Source organism: Mustelus asterias, chromosome 30 (assembly GCF_964213995.1).
Source record: "Mustelus asterias chromosome 30, sMusAst1.hap1.1, whole genome shotgun sequence".
Classification (NCBI taxonomy): Eukaryota; Metazoa; Chordata; class Chondrichthyes; order Carcharhiniformes; family Triakidae; genus Mustelus; species Mustelus asterias.
Genome location: NC_135830.1, coordinates 16,864,656 through 16,884,317, shown reverse-complemented (window position 1 = coordinate 16,884,317; position 19,662 = coordinate 16,864,656). Strand labels below are relative to the sequence as shown.

General features: G+C 45.6%; 2 protein-coding genes across 2 annotated transcripts in view; both read left to right on the top strand.

Annotated features, from left to right (window-relative positions):
- The window catches only part of LOC144480686 (uncharacterized), a 34,824-nt gene extending 19,165 nt beyond the window's left edge, over window positions 1-15,659 (top strand). Inside the window, exons 4-7 of the mRNA XM_078200280.1 lie at window positions 10,666-10,837; window positions 10,941-11,006; window positions 15,254-15,423; window positions 15,654-15,659. Coding sequence (XP_078056406.1) covers window positions 10,666-10,837; window positions 10,941-11,006; window positions 15,254-15,423; window positions 15,654-15,659 — 414 coding nt within the window. The remainder of the gene's footprint in view (window positions 1-10,665; window positions 10,838-10,940; window positions 11,007-15,253; window positions 15,424-15,653) is intronic.
- Window positions 15,660-16,753: 1,094 nt separating this feature from the next.
- LOC144480804 (NACHT, LRR and PYD domains-containing protein 3-like) overlaps window positions 16,754-19,662 on the top strand; it is a 31,818-nt gene continuing 28,909 nt past the window's right edge. The window contains exon 1 of the mRNA XM_078200407.1: window positions 16,754-16,991. Coding sequence (XP_078056533.1) covers window positions 16,819-16,991 — 173 coding nt within the window. The 5' untranslated portion in view covers window positions 16,754-16,818. The remainder of the gene's footprint in view (window positions 16,992-19,662) is intronic.

Here is a 19,662-nt window from a genome sequence, read left to right as displayed (position 1 = left end):
TGATATAGATTGATATGCGGCATCAATAACTTAACTCATCAAAAGAAGCTGTTGGCATAACTCAGTCTGGATGTACAACAAATAATTCCAATAATCTTATGTCAGAATAAAGCAGAAGAGGTGCTCAGGAGCTACAAGGGGCATCAGGCAGCAAAGTCATCCAACTGGGGAGAGTGTCATTGTGTGAACAGTCTTCAATAGAGAGTGCTTGTGTAAACCAGGTATTAAAGGACCCCTTGGGGGATCGGAGCTTTAAAACACCATGAAACAGTCAACGAAAGGCAATGATGACCTCAGAGTGTTAGGGAACATAGGCCAGAGAGTTGCGGATGCCAGACAAATTATTACAAGTACTGCCAAAGGGCACAGCCAAGGTGAAATTTTTGGAATAGGCGAAACTTGTGCTGCAGTGAAGACACCGTGGCCAATGCCTGACCGTACCATGCTGCTATTCCCTCTTCCAGAGTCAGGGATATACAACGGGATCACATCAACATAACAACGGTTGCTCTCATAGTTGCAGATTTATTGGTAAATGTCTAACCCTGAGCTGGTCTGCGTTATAGGAGAACAGACACACAAACACCTCGAACCTGGCATCCAATTCCGAAGTTTGGAAGACACAAAGGCCAGGCTCGCCACATGCACATTGGAATTTTTACAAATAGAAAACATCACATTCAACTCGCCCCCACACACACGGATCAAATTTCATGGGGAGGGATTGGCTCCAGAAATTCCGGCTGATGTGGTTGGAGATCTTGAGGCTAGGCGTTGGGTGACTGTACAAAGTCCAGTCGATGCCCTGGAAGTTTCCAAGAAGGCCTTGAAAAAATAAAAGGGGCCAAGGCCAAGATCTACATTGACCCCGATGCTAGGTCAAGACCAGTTCCATACACCATGTTGGAGAAGGTGGAAACTGAACTAGGGTTTCTTAAAAATTTAGATAGAATAAGGCCTGCACAATTCGCAGAATGGGGAGTGTCTGCAGTTTTTTAAGCCCAGCAAATCAGTTAGTTTATAATCCCTTTGACAAACAGTCAGCCGGTTTTCCAAACTCGATAGGCACACCTGCTCAGAATCAAAGACCTCAATGCTAACTCAATAGGTGGCCAGGTGTTCTCCAACTTGGACATGGGCCACGTCAATCTTCAGCTTGTATTGGATGAGACCTAAAAATATGCGATGAAAAATGCGAACAAGGGACAATACAAGTAAACTCGCTTGCCCTTCAGTCTCATCAGCGTGTCATTTTCCAATGAATCATGGAGAACATTCTTCAAGGGCAACCCAAGTAGCAGTGTAGATAGATGACGTCTTGGTCATGGGGGCTTCGGAACAGGAACACTTGGCATACTTTAAAAACGGTCTTGCTGAAATTTTCAAAAACGGGAATGTGTTTGATGAGGGAGAAATGCATCTTCCAAGCAGCTGAAGTAACCTACTTGGGCTACCAGGTAGCTGGCAACGGGTTAGATCCAGTAGAGGATAAGGTAAAAACAATCAAGGAGGCATCAGCTCCAAGGAACTCCACAGGGTTGAAATCTTTTCTGGGATTAGTTACTAATTATGGAAAAATTATCCTGAATTTGCCTTCCATGCACGCCCGACTATGAAAATACAGAGATGGTCCTGGGAGGTCCACAGGCAGAGGCTTTCACCCAAAGTCAAACGTTAGCTATTGTAATCTAACTCATTGGCCCATTTTGATGCCAACAAATAACTTGTGCTGACATGCAACGTTCTCTTGTACAGGGTTAGGCCAGTTTACAGAAAGATGGGACGGAGAAGCCCACCGTGCGTGCATCCAGGACCTTTCTGGATGTAGAGTGAAGGTATTCTCAGATTGAGGAAGAAGGGTTGGCGGTGTATTTGGTGTGGAAAAGTTCCATCAGTATGTCTACGGTAGACGTTTCCCAATCGTTACCAACCACAAATTCTTATTGGGACGTTTCAAACAGGACAAGGCATCCCGTTATTGTCTCCATCCAGATACAGCGTTGGGCCTTTTTACTGGCCGATTACAAATATCATACAGAGCACCAGTCTGGAATCCAGATTGCCAATACACTGAGTCGCCTCCCATTACCCACAAGTCTGTCTCCTTTACCAGCATTGCATCAGGTCGTGATGACACTAAATCATTTGGAGAGTTTGCCAGTCTCTGCAAGGCAGATTAGAGCCTGGACATAGCAAGATCAATCTACAGCATTTGATCCTCCACGGTGGATTTCACTGATGACCCTGTGAAGAAATGCAACCTTACCTCGCTAAGAAAGACTAGCAGTGTTGAGGATGGGATCATTGAGGGTCTCGAGTGTCATTCCATCCCCAGGACGATATCCAATATTAGTGGAACTACATAATGGCCACCTTGGAGTATCAGAGATGAAAATGCTGGCCAGGAGCTACGTCTGCCGGCTCGGCCTCGACTCAGTCATTACAGACTTGGAGAAGCAGTGTGACTTGTGCTAAGAAAATCAAAAGCTTCCTCCCTCAGCCTCTCTACACCCATGGGAATGATCTGGCAGGCCATGGGCACAAGTACATGTTGACTTTGCAGGGCCCTTCATGGGTTCCATGTTTTTAATCATGGTACATACACACTTCAAATGGTTGGAGATGCACTGCATGAGTTCCACGACTTATCCCAGGCTGCGATCAATAAATTGCGATAAAGCTGTTGTACGCATGGGACAGCAGAAGCCCTGGTTTCCAATAGTGTTATGGCCATTACCTGCAGTGATTTTCAGAATGTCGGCTATCTAATAGTGTCCAAATCACCCGACCCAGCACCTACCAGCCCGTCGTCAAACAGATTGGCGGAACAGGCAGTGCAAACCTTTAGAAATGGCATGAGAAAAACAACTGATGGCAACCATGGAGAGCAAACTGGCATGATATTTGTTTGACTATCGGACCACACCACATATAACAAATGGAGTTGCCTCTGTGGAACTGTTACTGGGATGGCAGCTTCATACAAGACAGAGTCTACTGTTTCCAAACCTGGCAGGGAGGGTGGAGACACAACGAGAAAATCAGAAGAGAAATCAAGATTCTACAACGACAGAAAGAACATTTGAAACAGGTCACCTGATTCACACAATCAACTTCAGCGATAGTCCCAGCTAGGACCCTGTGCTTGTTATGGAGAAAACGGGGCCTGTATCTTAAGCTTAAAGCCTTAAAGAAACAGCTGGAGCATCTCAGACGCAGGTTGTCCACTTCTGAACAGGTCCCACTACCCATGGAGACAGCCGCTTCCAATGTTGGCCCTCAACGCGAAGCTGAGTCCGCATTAGCCTCTCCAGATAAAGAAGGCATGGACTTGGAGATGAAAGCTGAGGAAGCGGGTGTCCAGGCTACAAAAAAAACCAAAAGAGGAGACCGCATCAATGAACCTAGGATGCTCCCTCGAAACAGAGATCCCTATTCACTTCACTGCCTGACCCAGGCCCGCCTTCAATGCACAGCAGTCCAAACGCTAAGTGACAGAAAGTATCTCCTCATGGTGGGGGTGTTGGGGGAGAAACGGACTCTAGGTGGGGGGAGGGATGGGGCGAGTGTTATGAAGGACACGGGGGATCGTTGATAGATCTGCCCAGGGGCTTTGTGGAGTACAAAGTCACTTATTAAGCAAAGAGAGCCTTGCCCAATGGGAAGATAGCGATTGGAGTTTAAAACCTGTTGCTTTTAGCCACACTTGTTGGTCCCAAGTTTACAGACTTGTTTACTCCAACGGACGCAACTCATCTTGTTAGTCCCACTAAAGGGTTTCTGGTGAGAGGAAACTGTCTTTTTCTGAATTACTACAGAGAGCATTGCAGGAACAGCAGCAGGGATACATAAAAATGATGTGCTAACCTGGTGAATCTACAACTCCTCACATGCTATAGATAGACAGGCAAGTTGAGCCATAACTGACACAGCATAAAGCTTTTCTATCCTGCCACGCCAGGCATATGATTTTGGATAATTAAACAGCAAACGTGTGGAGGGGATTTCGCAAAGTTCCACATCAAAAACATCAGAGTCCAGCTCATGAGTGCAAAAGACACGGCTGAAGCATTCGCAATAATATTCAGTCCGACATGTTACTGAGTTATTCATTTCAGCCTCTTCATGGGATCCCCATCATCACAGAAAAACCAATTCCATTCCCTCCACATGATGTAAAGGAATAACTTAGTTCTTGGTGTGCAGGAACACTGACAACATCCTGGCTGTGATACTGAAGCTTTGTGCTCCAGCACAGGCTGCACTGTGGGCCATGCTGTTCAGTGCAGCTACAACACTGGCATCTACCCGACAATATGGGAATATTGCCAGCAACAGCCTGTCCATGATAAACAGGACAAACCCACTCCAGGAATTACCATTCTATTAGTCTATTCACAGTCATCAAAATGACGGAAGAGATCATCAACAGTTCTTGCAGTGGTCCTTGCTCAGCAATAACCTGCTCACAGATACTTAGTTTGTGTTCTGCCAGGACCACTCTGCTGCAGAGCTCCTTTGGTTCAGACATAAGAACATAAGAACATAAGAAATAGGAGCAGGAGTAGGCCATCTAGCCCCTCGAGCCTGCCCCGCCATTCAATAAGATCATGGCTGATCTGACGTGGATCAGTACCACTTACCCGCCTGATCCCCATAACCCTTAATTCCCTTACCGATCAGGAATCCATCCATCCGCGCTTTAAACATATTCAGCGAGGTAGCCTCCACCACCTCAGTGGGCAGAGAATTCCAGAGATTCACCACCCTCTGGGAGAAGAAGTTCCTCCTCAACTCTGTCTTAAACCGACCCCCCTTTATTTTGAGGCTGTGTCCTCTAGTTTTAACTTCCTTACTAAGTGGAAAGAATCTCTCCGCCTCCACCCTATCCAGCCCCCGCATTATCTTATAAGTCTCCATAAGATCCCCCCTCATCCTTCTAAACTCCAACGAGTACAAACCCAATCTCCTCAGCCTCTCCTCATAATCCAAACCCCTCATCTCCGGTATCAACCTGGTGAACCTTCTCTGCACTCCCTCCAATGCCAATATATCCTTCCTCATATAAGGGGACCAATACTGCACACAGTATTCCAGCTGCGGCCTCACCAATGCCCTGTACAGGTGCATCAAGACATCCCTGCTTTTATATTCTATCCCCTTCGCAATATAGGCCAACATCCCATTTGCCTTCTTGATCACCTGTTGTACCTGCAGACTGGGCTTTTGCGTCTCATGCACAAGGACCCCCAGGTCCCTTTGCACGGTAGCATGTTTTAATTTGTTTCCATTGAGATAGTAATCCCATTTGTTATTATTTCCTCCAAAGTGTATAACCTCGCATTTCTCAACGTTGTACTCCATTTGCCATATCCTCGCCCACTCACTCAGCCTGTCCAAATCTCTCTGCAGATCTTCTCCGTCCTCCACACGATTCACTTTTCCACTTATCTTTGTGTCATCTGCAAACTTCGTTACCCTACACTCCGTCCCCTCCTCCAGATCATCTATATAAATGGTAAATAGTTGCGGCCCGAGTACCGATCCCTGCGGCACGCCACTAGTTACCTTCCTCCAACCGGAAAAACACCCATTTATTCCGACTCTTTGCTTCCTGTCGGATAGCCAGTCCCCAATCCACTTTAACACACTACCCCCAACTCCGTGTGCCCTAATCTTCTTCAGTAGCCTTTTATGGGGCACCTTATCAAACGCCTTTTGGAAATCCAAAAACACCGCATCCACCGGTTCTCCTCCATCAACCGCCCTAGTCACATCTTCATAAAAATCCAACATGTTCGTCAAGCACGACTTTCCCCTCATGAATCCATGCTGCGTCTGATTGATCGAACCATTTCTATCCAGATGCCCTGCTATCTCCTCTTTAATAATGGATTCCAGCATTTTCCCTACTACAGACGTTAAGCTGACCGGCCTATAGTTACCCGCCTTTTGTCTCCTTCCTTTTTTAAACAGCGGCGTAACATTAGCCGTTTTCCAATCAACCGGCACTACCCCAGAATGCAACGAGTTTTGATAAATAATCACTAACGCATCCACTATTACCTCTGACATTTCTTTCAATACCCTGGGATGCATTCCATCCGGACCCGGGGACTTATCCACCTTCAGTCCCATTAGTCTACCCAGCACTGCCTCTCTGGTAACATTAATTGTATTAAGTATTTCTCCTGCTGCCAACCCTCTATCGTTAATATTTGGCAAACTATTTGTGTCCTCCACCGTGAAGACCGACACAAAAAACTTATTTAAAGACTCAGCCATATCCTCATTTCCCACTATTAACTCCCCCCTCTCGTCCTCCAAGGGTCCAACATTCACTCTAGCCACTCTATTCCTTTTTATATATTTATAAAAACTTTTACTATCATTTTTTATATTAATTGCTAGCCTAGCTTCATAGTCTATCCTTCCTTTCTTTATCGCTTTCTTAGTCTCTCTTTGTTGTTTCTTAAATTTTTCCCAATCACTTGTTTCTCCACTATTTTTGGCCACTCTGTACGCAGCTGTTTTTATTTTAATACTCTCCTTTATTTCCTTCGTTAGCCACGGCTGGTTCTCCCTTTTCTTACAATCCTTGTTTTTTGCTGGAATATATTTTTGCTGAGAACTGAAAAGGATCTCCTTAAAAATCCTCCACTGTTCCTCAGCTATCCTACCTGCCAGCCTGCTCTCCCAGTCTACCTTAGCCAATTCATCCCTCATCCTATCATATTTCCCTCTGTTCAAACAGAGGACACTGGTTTGGGACCAAACTTTCTCCTCTTCCATCTGAATCAGAAATTCGACCATATTGTGGTCACTAGACCCAAGAGGGTCCTTCACAATAAGATCCTTAATTCTACCTACCTCGTTACACAATACCAGATCCAAAATAGCTCGTTCCCTCGTCGGTTCCGTAACATGCTGTTCAAGGAAACTATCCCGACAGCATTCTAAGAACTCTTCCTCCATTCCACCCTTACCGACTTGAGTCTGCCAGTCAATGTGCATGTTGAAGTCCCCCATGATTATTGCCGTTCCGTTTTTACACACATCCCTTATCTGCTTGTTTATAGCCCTCCCTACCTCAACATTATTATTTGGGGGCCTATATACCACACCTACTAGTGTCTTTCTCCCTCTACTATTCCTCATCTCTACCCATAATGATTCCACGTTTTGTTCCTCAGAGCCTATGTCATCCCTCAGTACTACCCTGATATTATCTCTTATTAATAGCGCGACCCCACCACCTTTTCCTTCCTGTCTATTCTTCCTAAATGCCTGATACCCCTGGATATTCATCTCCCAGTCCTGGTCACCTTTCAGCCACGTTTCTGTAATGGCCACTAGATCGTACCCACTCGTGCTGATTTGCACCATCAACTCATTTACCTTGTTCCGAATGCTTCGTGCATTCAGGCAAAGTGTCCTTATTCCAGCTTTTATCTGGACCCGCTTTGATGAGTCGCGAACACCCTCTCCCTCTACTCCCTTATCTAAATTACCGTCTTCATTCACTTGCACCCTCTCCTCTACCATTAATTTTGTAATTCCCCTTACCCCTGCATCCTCCACCCCATCAATTAGTTCCTTGATCCTAGTCAACTCTTCTAGCTCCCCTCCCCCCAACCTATCTAGTTTAAATTCTCCCCAGTAACCTTAGCCAACCTACCGGCCAGGATATTGGTCCCCGTGTGATTCAAGTTCCACCCGTTTTTTGTATACAGATCACCCCTGCCCCTAAAGAGGTCCCAATGGTCCAGGAACCTGAATCCCTGCCCCCTGCACCAGTCCCTCAGCCATACATTCATCTTCCACCTCACTCCATTCCTGCCCTCACCTTCCCGTGGCACAGGCAGTAATCCTGAGATTACTACCTTTGCTTTCCTCTTTCTCAGCTGTCTCCCTAATTCCCTGTACTCCCTTTTCATGACCCCTTCTCCCTTCCTACCCACATCAGCGGTACCAATATGTACCGCTACCTCAGGCTCCTCTCCCTCCCACCTCAGGATTTCCGGGACGCGACTAGCGACATCCTGGATCCCGGCCCCAGGGAGGCAGACATGGCTAAAAGAATTACAGGGGAGAGGTGAAAGGGTCTGTTATTCACATCAAGACAGCATTTTAACTCAATTAGCATCAAAACCTTCCGGCAAAACTGGAGTCAATGGAAATCCGTAATCATATCGCCTCTGAAACTTGTTTTCAGTGAAGACAGATCCACTTTCCACAATGGGTCCTCGTCCAACCACACAACCATCTCAACCATTCCAGTTGTTTTCAGAAGCTGCAATAATTTTGTTGCACTGAGGGAACCACAACTGGATACAATATTCTAAATGAAGTCTCATCAATGATTTTAGGAATGAGCTGGATTATCTCACTTTGACTCAATATTACCCTCATAATCCACCACAACGCTTAGTTTACTGCAACTGACACTGACTCGTATCAATTTTCGATCCTTATAGTCCCAGAATCTTACAGAATAGAAGCTGGAATCGTGTTAAAAAGAATGCTGTCCCTATTTTTTTCATTGTGGAAAGTCAGTCTTCACGGGGGAATATAACATAATTGAATTCATTCACTTTGTGATTTTCTGCCCCTGTGCTCTGGGAAAGTAATTTACTCCCTCTCTTAAACATTGAAAAAAATAACTCCATTGTCTGCTACCCCCGACACAAACTCCATCTCCTCACCACCTGATTGTGTTCCATTCCCAGCCGCTGACTGAGACCTGGCCAGACTATCTGTGACTTCAGTGTTCAGAATCAAGCTGAACTCCATTTCCTGCATAATTGTCAGTGCAGAAATATCCTTATTCTCTGAATGTGACACTGCAAATTTCTACTCCCACCTCAGGACAGCTCCTGCTGAATCCAAATCTATATTTTTGTTCCCCCCAGATTTGTCTGTTCCAATGTTCTCCTGCTGGGCCTCCCACATTGCCCTTTATCTTCAGCTGCTCAGATTCTGCTGCCTTTACTGTGTTCCCCGTCAGACTCCAGATATCACTTTGTGCTCACAATGGCCCCCAGTCCTCTGATGTCTTCGATTTAAAATTCCCATTCTTCTAGTTTACGAGTCAATGAGTTTGAACCATTCCTGTAAACTCCAGTCTGAAATTCTCCATTAGCATGTCTCTGACATCTTGCACAGCCCCTCCTTCACACCCCACTTGTAACTGTGTTAATATCTCTCAAATCCTATCTCACTCCCCTCTCTTCTTTACCCAGATTTCATACTAGTAATTTGAAAACGAAAAATGTTTTGTTTCTGGAATTTGAGTTACTGAGCGGTAAAGTTTACATTTAGATTTTTCACCATTGTCAATGGCTCATTCTCCTGACCTAAATTAGCAGTCGGTATTTGGATTAGTCAATGGTAATTTGTCAGTCAAATTTCATTTTAACATTGCTTCATTTAAATAACTTAAGGATCAGATTCATTATTTCCCTGCCAACTGAGTTCTGATTCGCTGCTGTTCAGATTACTTACACATGGAGAGCAGGAATCCCTACAGTCCATGAGGAGGCCCATCATTCTGCACCAACTCTTTGAAAGAGCAGCTTACCCAGGCCCATCTTTAGACAATGCAGGAAACCCACACAGACATGGGAAGAATGTGCCAACTCCACACAGACAGTCACCCAACACCGGGATCAAACCTGTGCGACTGCAATGGTAACCACTATGCGGCTAGGAGTAGGCCGTTCAGCCCCTCGAGTCTGCCCCGCTCTTCAATAACATCATGTCTGATTTGATTGTAGCCTCCAATCTGCAGACTGCCTATCCATGATGCCCATAACTCCTTGCTTACCAAGACGCCATCCACCTCTCCGTTCCTTCCGCCGTTTCAGGAAGAGCGTTTCAAAGACACACTACCCTTTCGGAGAAAAAACACATAGCCACATCTCATCAGGATTTCCTGGTAAATCACAGCGTGATTTAAGTGTGTGGAAAAAGTGCATCATGTTGTCAATCAGTAATCGAATGTCATAGAATCATAGAAACCCCACAGTGCAGAAAGAGGCCATCTGGCCCATCGAGTCTGCACTGACCACAGTCCCACCCAGGCCCTACCCCCTTATCCCTAAACATTTACCTGCTAATCCCTCTAACCTATGCATCTCAGGACACTAAGGGGCAATTTTAGCATGGCCAATCCACCTAACCCGCACATCTTTAGACTGTGGGAGGAAACCGGAGCACCTGGAGGAAACCCACGCAAACGCAGGAAGAATGTGCAAACTCCACACAGACAGTGACCCAAGCCGAGAACCGAATCCAGGTCCCTGATGCTGTGAAGTAGCAGTCCTAACTACTGTGCTACCGTGCCGCCCCATCATGTTGGACACTGAAGGACAGACAACTAATCACACAAAAATATTGCAGATTCTCAGTGATTCCTCACACTAGTTGAAATGTGTTTTTGATTTCTAGTTCAGTTGATTCAATTTTGTTTATTGTTAGTGATTGGATCGAGATTTCAGGAGCATTTTCAGTCCATGTTTATTATGGATCAGGACCCGGTCCAGTGACTGATTTCTGAGCTGAAAACAACTGGGAAATCCCATCACTGAGCAGATCCTTTCCTTCTCATTCTCAGTTTTATCTTTCACTCTGCGTCTCATTATTCTTCATCACTATTCTTCATAGAAAGTCACTGAGCTCGTGGATAAGGGAAACCGGGCGGACAGTTCCAAACTTCTCCTCAATCTGGTGATGGAAAAAGGATCTCGGGCTCGAAGGGTGATGTGGGAATCCTTTGTGAGAATGCGTCACGGAGTCCCAAAACTGGATAAAATACTGAAAGAAATACAGGAGCTTGGTACGGTAAAATCACAGTGAATTCAATTTCCCATTTAAACACTGTCGATATCACTGTAATATTACACTGAGCTGATTTCATGGAAGTTTATTTATTTAAACAGGTGCTGATTCGTTTGATTATATCAACATCGCACAGGGTTTATCTGAATTATCCACTAACCTGAAAGGTAAGAGAGGAAATGGAGATTATAAACTATTTCACTTCTGAGAATCTGAATGATTGGTTGGAGCCTTTGTTTAAGAGATTGTGAAAATCTGGGATACTGAAAATTAAAGACTGGAAATTGGGTCGAGCATGATTCGGTTTTGTCATTAATGCTCGACCATACATAGCTTCAAATTACAATTCATATGATCTGTCGTTTTTTTCCAAAAATGTGTGACCATTGCATCTTTTCACTTAACCTAGCTGTTAATTGCTATTACTTCTGAAGTCTTATACACACCTGTCCGAAACCCGGTACCATGTGAATTCAGTACAGAGCTCCTGCGTGCCTGGGTGTTCTAACAGAAAGCAAAGAGTGGGGTAAATGGTTGTTTTGGTTGGCGATCAGTGACGAGTGGTGTGCCTCAGGGATCAGTGTTGGGACCGCAATTGTTTACGATTTACACAGATGAGTTGGAGACCAAGTGTAGTGTGTCAAAATTAGCAGATGACACTAAGATGAGTGGCAGAGCAAAGTGTGTAGAGGATGCTGAAAGTCTACAAAGGGATATAGATAGTCTGTGAGTGGGCGAGAGTCTGGAAGATGGAGTACAATGTTGGTAAATGTGAGGTCATCCATTTTGGTACGAGTAACAGCAAATGGACTATTAAATGGCAAAAAATTGCAGCATGCTGCTGTGCAGAGGGACCTGGGTGTCCTTGTGCAAGAATCACAAGGTGTTTGTAGGTGTAGCAGGGAATTAAGAAGGCAAATGGAATTTTGTCCTTCATTGATAGGCGGATGGAGTTTAAAAACAGCGAGGTTATGTTGCAGCTGTATTGGGTGCTGGTTAGGCCACACCTGGAGTACTGTGTACAGATTTGGTTTCCTTACTTGAGAAAGGATATACTGGCACTGGAGGGGGTGCAGAGGAGATTTGCTCGGTTGATTCCGGAGTTGAGAGGGTTGGCTTTTGAGGAGAGACTGAGTGGACTGTGAAGATACTTATTGGAATTCAGAAGAATGAGGGGAGATCTTATAGAAACATAGAAGATTATGAAGGGAATAGATAAGATAGAAGCAGGGAAGTTGTTTCCACTGGCAGGTGAAATTAGAACTTGGGGGCATGGCCTCAAAATAAGAGGGAGCAGATTTAGGACTGAGTTGAGGAGGAACTTCTGCCGAGTGAAGCAGTTGAGGCTACCTCATTAAATGTTTTTAAAGCAATGATAGATACATTTTTGAACAGTAAAGGAATTAAGTGTTACGGTGAGCAGGTGGGTAAGTGGAGCTGAGTCCACAAAAAAATCAGCCATGATCTTATTGAATGGTCGAGCAGGCTTGAGGGGCCATATGGCCTATTCCTGTCCCTAGTTCTTATGTTCTGGGCTCACAGCAAAGAGTCGGGCCTTGAGCCAGATGTAAAGGGTTCGCTGCACCTGAGAAATCATTCCGACCGTAAACATATCAAATTAGTGAGTAGCAAAATCCAGATGGCCCATCAAGCCAAACCCGGACCACCAGGGCTCAGTGTTCAGAAGCGGAGATGTCCACTGATGACTGTGCAATGTTCCGTAATATTCATGATGACTCAGATACTGAAGCAATTCCTGTCCAAATGCAGCAAGTTCTGGACGGAATCTAGGCTTGATCTGACAAGGTTGCATGTAAATTTCACACTACACACGTACCAAGCTATAACTATCTCCAACAAGAGTGGATTCAACCATCACCCCTTGACAATCGATGGCATCACTGTTTGCTGTATCCCCCACTATCAACAACCTGAGGGTTACCATTGACCAGAAACTGAACTGGACTCGATATATAAATAGTGTGACTACAAGAACAGGTCAGCTGCTCAGAATTCTACAGCGTGAAAGTCATCTCTTACTCCCTGTAAACTTTCCACCATCCACAAGGCACAAGTCAGAAGTGTGATGGAATTCTCTGCCCTCACCTGGGTAAGTGCAGCTCAACGACATGCATGGAATTCCTCACATACCAGTTTAAAGTAGACTGTTTGATTAATACCCGCCCACAAAACTTATCCCCTCCACCACCGACAAAAAATGGCAGCAGTATTTACCATCTACAAGATGCACTGCTGAACACAGCAAGGCTGCTTAGATAGCACTTTCCAAACTCATGGCTGCTGCCATCCAGAAGATCAAGGGCAGCAGTCACAGGGGCACACCACTGTTTTCCACCAACTCACTGACCACCCTGACTTGGAAATATCTCTGTCCGTTCAAAAACAAAGAACAAAGTAAAGTCCAGCGCAGGAACCGGCATCTTTGGCACTCCAAGCCTGCGCAGACCATGATGCCTGCCTAAACTGAAACCGTATGCACATACAGAGTCCGTATCCTTCCATTCCCATCCTATTCATGTATTCGTCCAGTTAACCCCTTAAATGCTGCTGTCGTACCTGTTCCCGCCACCTCCCCAGACAGCACGTCCCAGACATTCACCATCCTCTGTGTAAAAGAAACTTGTCTCACACATCTGCTCTAAACTTCTCCCCACGCACCTTAAACCTATGTTCCCTAGTACTTGACTTGAAACACTATAAAAGGGGAAGTTTATTTTTTTGAGTTCTCTGTCTAAAGGCAGGTTATATCTCCACCACGGGCAGGGCAACGAGTGAGGTCCTGAATTCACCTTGGAACAGGGATCGATTGCCAGGCTGTTGTTATAACATAAACCACATAAAGCGCCCACCCAACTGATCCAAACGGCTCTGCAATAACTTGCTTAATGTGGTAACAGACTGATAGAGTAGCAGAACTTTCCATGTTCAAAACTGTTGCTTTTCCAATGCACACAATATGACAGAGAACCTACTGAAGTTTACGCACAGTAACAGTGAGACTCCTGAACAATTACAGTCTCTCCGGCTCCTACGCAGTGTCTAATATCCCACTTACCATTTCTGCAGCAGATTGGGAGCTCTGACCAGTTCACAAACTATGTGGACTGCTATATAATCAAGATCTACCAATGAGATGTCGAAAATAAGGGCAGGGAGGAAAGTATTAACCATCAGAGTTAAAACATAACCTTTGTAAAATCAATGGGGGCGATTCTCCCAGGCTGGCTGTGCTGCTTTGGTAGTGCAGCAGACCAGGAGACTGGTGCAGAGCCATTTCACAGGCTTCCCGCTGGGGGCCATAGCCTGCATGCGTCTCCGGCAGCTGGATTTTGGGCACCAGAGATCCGCGCAGAGCTGTATAAATTATTACAATGCACATTTGAATCTGCTTAAAAGTCATTAGCGGGCCCCGCACTGAAATGTCCGGGCCCACGAGCCTCTCGCCCCGCCACTCCCTCACGTCAGGAGTGGTTCACTCCAACGGGCTTTTGTACAACTTCCCATTTGCTGGGAGCTGGCGACCAGACCTCGCTGGAGTGAAGGGGATGTCATCGAGGCCCCCAGGAGGTTGGAGGTGGCTGGGGTACCCTGGGCATTGCCAGCCTGGGCCCCTGGAACTTCCAAAGGGGCAAAGTGCTAATGTCCAGGACACCTTGGCACTGCCTACTGGGCATTGAGCAGTGCCAAGAGTACAGGGCCTAATGGGGATCGGGCCTGTGCGGGTGGGGAATCCCGCTTCCACTCTGCATTCGGGCTGAGTGACGGAGGGAGGGAGGACAGCGATTGGGGCTGGCCATCAGGGTGGGGGGAGGCGATCAGCCTGCTGCGGGGGGGGGGGGGGGGGGGGTGTCAAGATTATGGCGGGGTCAGTCCGTTGGGGTGGGGGGGAGGGGGCGTTGGGACTGTGTAGGAGGGGGAGAAGTGCTGGCCGCCGGCATTGTGGGGTCACTACGCATGCGCCGATCTCTGCGCTGACAGATCATCGCACGCACAGTGGCCGCTCAGCGCGATGCTGCCGGCCCCTCCAGCCGGAATAGGCCCCACCCACTGATTTTCAACCTGATTCACGCTCGTGCAATCTGCTCTGCAGAGATTGTGGGAGATTCATTTTGAAACTCCCACAGAAAAGTCCAGCACGATTTACTCCAGTTTTTACACACATTCGACACCGAGATTCCTTTTCGGGAGAATCGCCCCCAACATGTGATGGAAATATTGGAAATAAGTGACGACCTGAAACTTTAAGTGGAAATTAATCATTGTCAAATGAGGTTTTCAATAATTCAATTTTATATCCTACTCAAACCTTGACTGACACTGTAAAATAAATCTCTCAAATCAGCAAAGACAGTGTCTTAATGCAACTAACATTTTCTCTCTGTTCTAATTGAAGATCTCCAACAGAAACACAAGGAGACCCTCCGGGAACAAACTAAAACACTGAGAGTGAACACTATCCTCATAAAGGAGAAGGTTAAGATTTTCCAGCTGGTTGATCGATATGCTGAGCTAACGGTTATTTCTACTGTTCGAGATCGGACACTTGTCGAACATGAACTGCTGGCAAGGGGCCGAGACCATGAAGAATGGAGAGAGAAAGATCTCCGGAGAGAACTGGAAAAAATTCGAACTGATCAATTGTTTCAGAGCAGCTTTTCCCAGAGAAAATCCAAATCTGGGAATTCAGAAGCAGTGAGCGGAGTGCCGGGGATTGGAAAAACAACAATGGTACAAAAGATTGTTCATGACTGGGCCAGTGGGAAAATATACCCACACTTTCAATTTGTTTTCAGTTTTAAATTCCGGGATTTGAATACGATGAACTGTAGAATAAACCTGAGGAATCTGATACTGGATCAGTATCCTTACTTTGGGAATATTCTGGGAGAGCTCTGGAGGAACCCAGAGGGATTGCTGTTTATATTCGATGGTTTGGATGAATTCAAGGACAGGATTGATTTTGCCGACAATCGGAGAAATACAGAACCCCAGTCCATGTGCACAGATCCTGAATGCTGGTGTGCAGTGTCTGACATTGTGTACAGTTTAATACAACACAAGCTGCTCCCAGGATGTTCAGTGCTCGTGACCAGCCGCCCCACTGCATTACATTTATTGGAAAAGGCTGACATCAGTGTCTGGGCTGAAATCCTGGGATTTGTTGGTGATGAACGGAAGGAATATTTCAACAAGTTTTTTGAAGATCAGACGGTGGCAGCAGCCGTTTTCAAACACGTGGAGGAGAACGAGATCCTGTACACCATGTGTTACAACCCTTCCTACTGCTGGATCCTCGGTCTGTCACTGGGTCCCTTCTTTACACAAAGAGACAGGAAACGGCAGCAAGTTCCCAAGACCATCACCCAACTATATTCCTACTATATTTACAACATTCTGAAAAACCATGGCCGAGAGATTGAAAACCCCCGTGATGTGTTACTGAAGCTCGGTGAGATGGCCTTCACAGGAGTCTCCAAGAAGAAGATTGTGTTTAGAAATGGAGATTTGATTGAGTACAATCTACAACCTTCCCAGTTCCTGTCTGGGTTCCTGATGGAGCTTTTGGAGAGAGATGTTTCTGCCCAGAGTGTGGTTTACACATTCCCACACCTCACCATCCAAGAGTTTGTAGCTGCACTCACACCATTCCTGACTCCAGATCCCGGGGAGATCGGGAAACTCCTCAGTGAAGCCCACAGTGAGGAAGATGGGCGATTTGAGATATTTCTCCGTTTTGTTGCTGGTCTCTCCTCCCCACAGTCAGCTCGACCCCTGGAGAAGTTTCTGGGTCCATTTCTTCATCAAACAACCTGCCGAGTGATTGACTGGGCGAAGGAGAAGGTTGAAGGGCAGATTGGAGACTCACAGACTGCACCTGGGAAGAGGAAGCTCCTGAACACATTCCACTACCTGTTTGAGTCTCAGAATAAAGCACTGGCTCGGAACACAGTGGGATCTATGGGAAAACTTTCATTTAGTGAACTGCGACTGACCCCGATTGACTGTGCGGTCCTGTCTCATGTCATTGGACTCTGTGATACAATAAAACACCTCGATCTAGAGGAATGCTACATTCAGTGTGAAGGGCTCCAGCGGCTGGGACCCGTTCTGCACAAATGTCAGAAGTTGAGGTAACTGTTTGGTCTCAGAGCGGATATTTTCATTGTTGAGAAGCCATTTCCTTTGTTCTAATAAAACAGAGGCATGTTCATTCGAGGACGTCAAGAGAGAAACAAAGTCCAATGGTCACGAAGTGTGGGAGAATGGCACAAAGTAATAATGCTCATTTCAGAGCAGATGCAGATATGATGGGCCGATTGGCCTCCTTCTGAACCTGTAATAAATCTATGATTCTCTGATAAAACTACATCGTTTCAAGAAGGCAGATTCTCGTGGAATAGGCGTGGGCAATAAATGTTGGCATAACCAGCGATGCCCACGTTCCTTGAATGAATAAAAACATTATTGGGATGAATTTTAAATGATTAGAGCTGTAAAGGCCTCCCTCCAAAATCTGAAAAAGGATCATTCCCTCTCCCAACAGAAACCATCTGATTCTGTACGATGCTATTCAGAAATTAGTTTCTCTTGTTCGATACAGCTTACAGTTTGTGTTTAATTATGATCAGGATTATTTTACTGCGCTCTACCTCTGTTATGTATTACAGTCGGTGTGTGTTATATTGGGACAATGTCCCTTTATAAGTCACGTGATCACTGGTGACATCATCAGTTCAGGTTGCTTTCTGAATGCCTGCGTTGCGCTGCCTCTACTGGCAGCCTCTGTGAACTCCGTCTTGCTTCTTGGATTAACTGGTTGTAACTGAAACTCAGTGCTTCTATCATTCATTGTGGGCCTCTGAATAGAAGCAACCATTTCTTTAACCTCTATAACTCTTACAACGTCGTAAACCTTAAATTAAAATGTAGGGACAGTTTAAATTGAAACCAAAAACCCGCAGGCAGGCAGCTTTGTTTAACATGAAGTGAAATTAAAGTTTTGGCCCTTTCTGAGCTCACAAGCACAGAAACACAAATTAAACTTAAACTCATGAATTACTGTGTAATGCCCACAAACACAAATTATTACATAACAGTAAAGCCCAAGATGCTGTATTCTTTATTAATTGCTACCTACACTTGCCCTGCCAACAGCAATGATCGATGCACATATGTGTTCAGTCCCTCTGATCCTGCAATCCGTTAACAATTCTACCGATTATTTTATATTGCTTCCTCATGTACATGTTTCCTGAAAGTATCACCTCACACGTCTCTGTATTGAACTTAATCTGCCACCTATCTGTACGCTCCACCATAGTCTGTTTTTCAGTTCCAAGCTCTTCTCCTCACAGTTTACAATGCCTCAAATTGTTCTGTGATCAACAAACTTTGAAATTTTCCCTCGAGACTGCAAACCATAGAAACCCTACAGTGCAGGAAGAGGCCATTCGGCCCATCGAGTCTGCACTGACCAGAATCCCACCCAGGCCCTATCCCCATATCCCTACATATTTTACCCTCTAATCCCTCAAAGCTACACATCTCAGGACACTAACGAGCAATTTTAGCATGGCCAATCAACCTAACCCACACATCTTTAGACTGGGAGGAAACCGGAGCACCCGGAGGAAACCCACGCAGACACGAGGAGAATGTGCAAACTGCACACAGTGACCCAAGCCGGGAATCGAACCCAAGTCCCTGGAGCTGTGAAGCAGCAGTGCTAACCACTGTGCTACCGTGCCGCCCAAACACCTAGATCATTCATATATATCAGGGAAAAGCAAGGATCCCAATACCAACTGCTTGGGTTCTCCACGACAGACATCCTCCAGCCTTAAAAATATCCATTACTCTTTGTTCATCCAATTTTGTATCCACGTTGCTACTTTCCCATTTATTTTATGAGCTTATACCACAAGTCTGTTGTGTCACTGCTTCAGATGATTTTTGAATATCCATGTACACCACATCAACAGCAGAACCATCATTGACCCTTTCTGTTGCTTCCTCCAATTCACAGCAATATAAAGCCAGTCGAAAACGGCATTTTTTTTACCAACCAATGAATTTAGTTTCCTCTGTGTCGCTATTAGATTCACCATTTCCCTTTTGAACTCAGCGTGGGCCGGCTCCGAGTAGCTGAATGATCAACTGACCCTCCAACCCTCAGCTATGTTTAACACTACTGCTCCAGGCTGGAGCCGCAGACTTGACTAAATTGGATTGACCCACTCTTTTCGGTTGTGGTTACTACCTCCTGGCCCTCTCTTCATCCACTCCAACAAACTGAGATAGCTGGGAATTAAACCTGTAGCAACTGCTTGGAAAGCAACTATGCTCACTATTATATCATCATCATTGCATTTAGGGACTCCTGTGGTGTAGGTGCACCCACTGTGCTGTGAAAAAGAGAATCCCAGGACTTTGACCCAGTCACTGTGAAGGAACAGTGATATCTTTCCAAGCCAGGATGATGTGTATCTTGAAGGGAACTTCCAGGTGGAGATGTTTCCATTTATCTGCTTGTCCTTCTAGGGATAGAAATCACAAGATTGGAAGGTGCTGTGTAACGGGCCATTGGGAGTTGTTGCACTGCATCTTGTAGATGGTACACACTGCTAGCTCTGTGCCTCTGTGGTGGATGGAATGAATGTTGAAGGTGATGGGTGGAGAACCAGTCAACAAGCAGAGTTATCCTGGATGGTGGCGAGCTTCCTGAACCTTGAGCTGTGCTCATGCAGACAAGTGGATGGTATTCAATCAAATTCCTGACACGTGTCTTGTAATTGGTGGAAA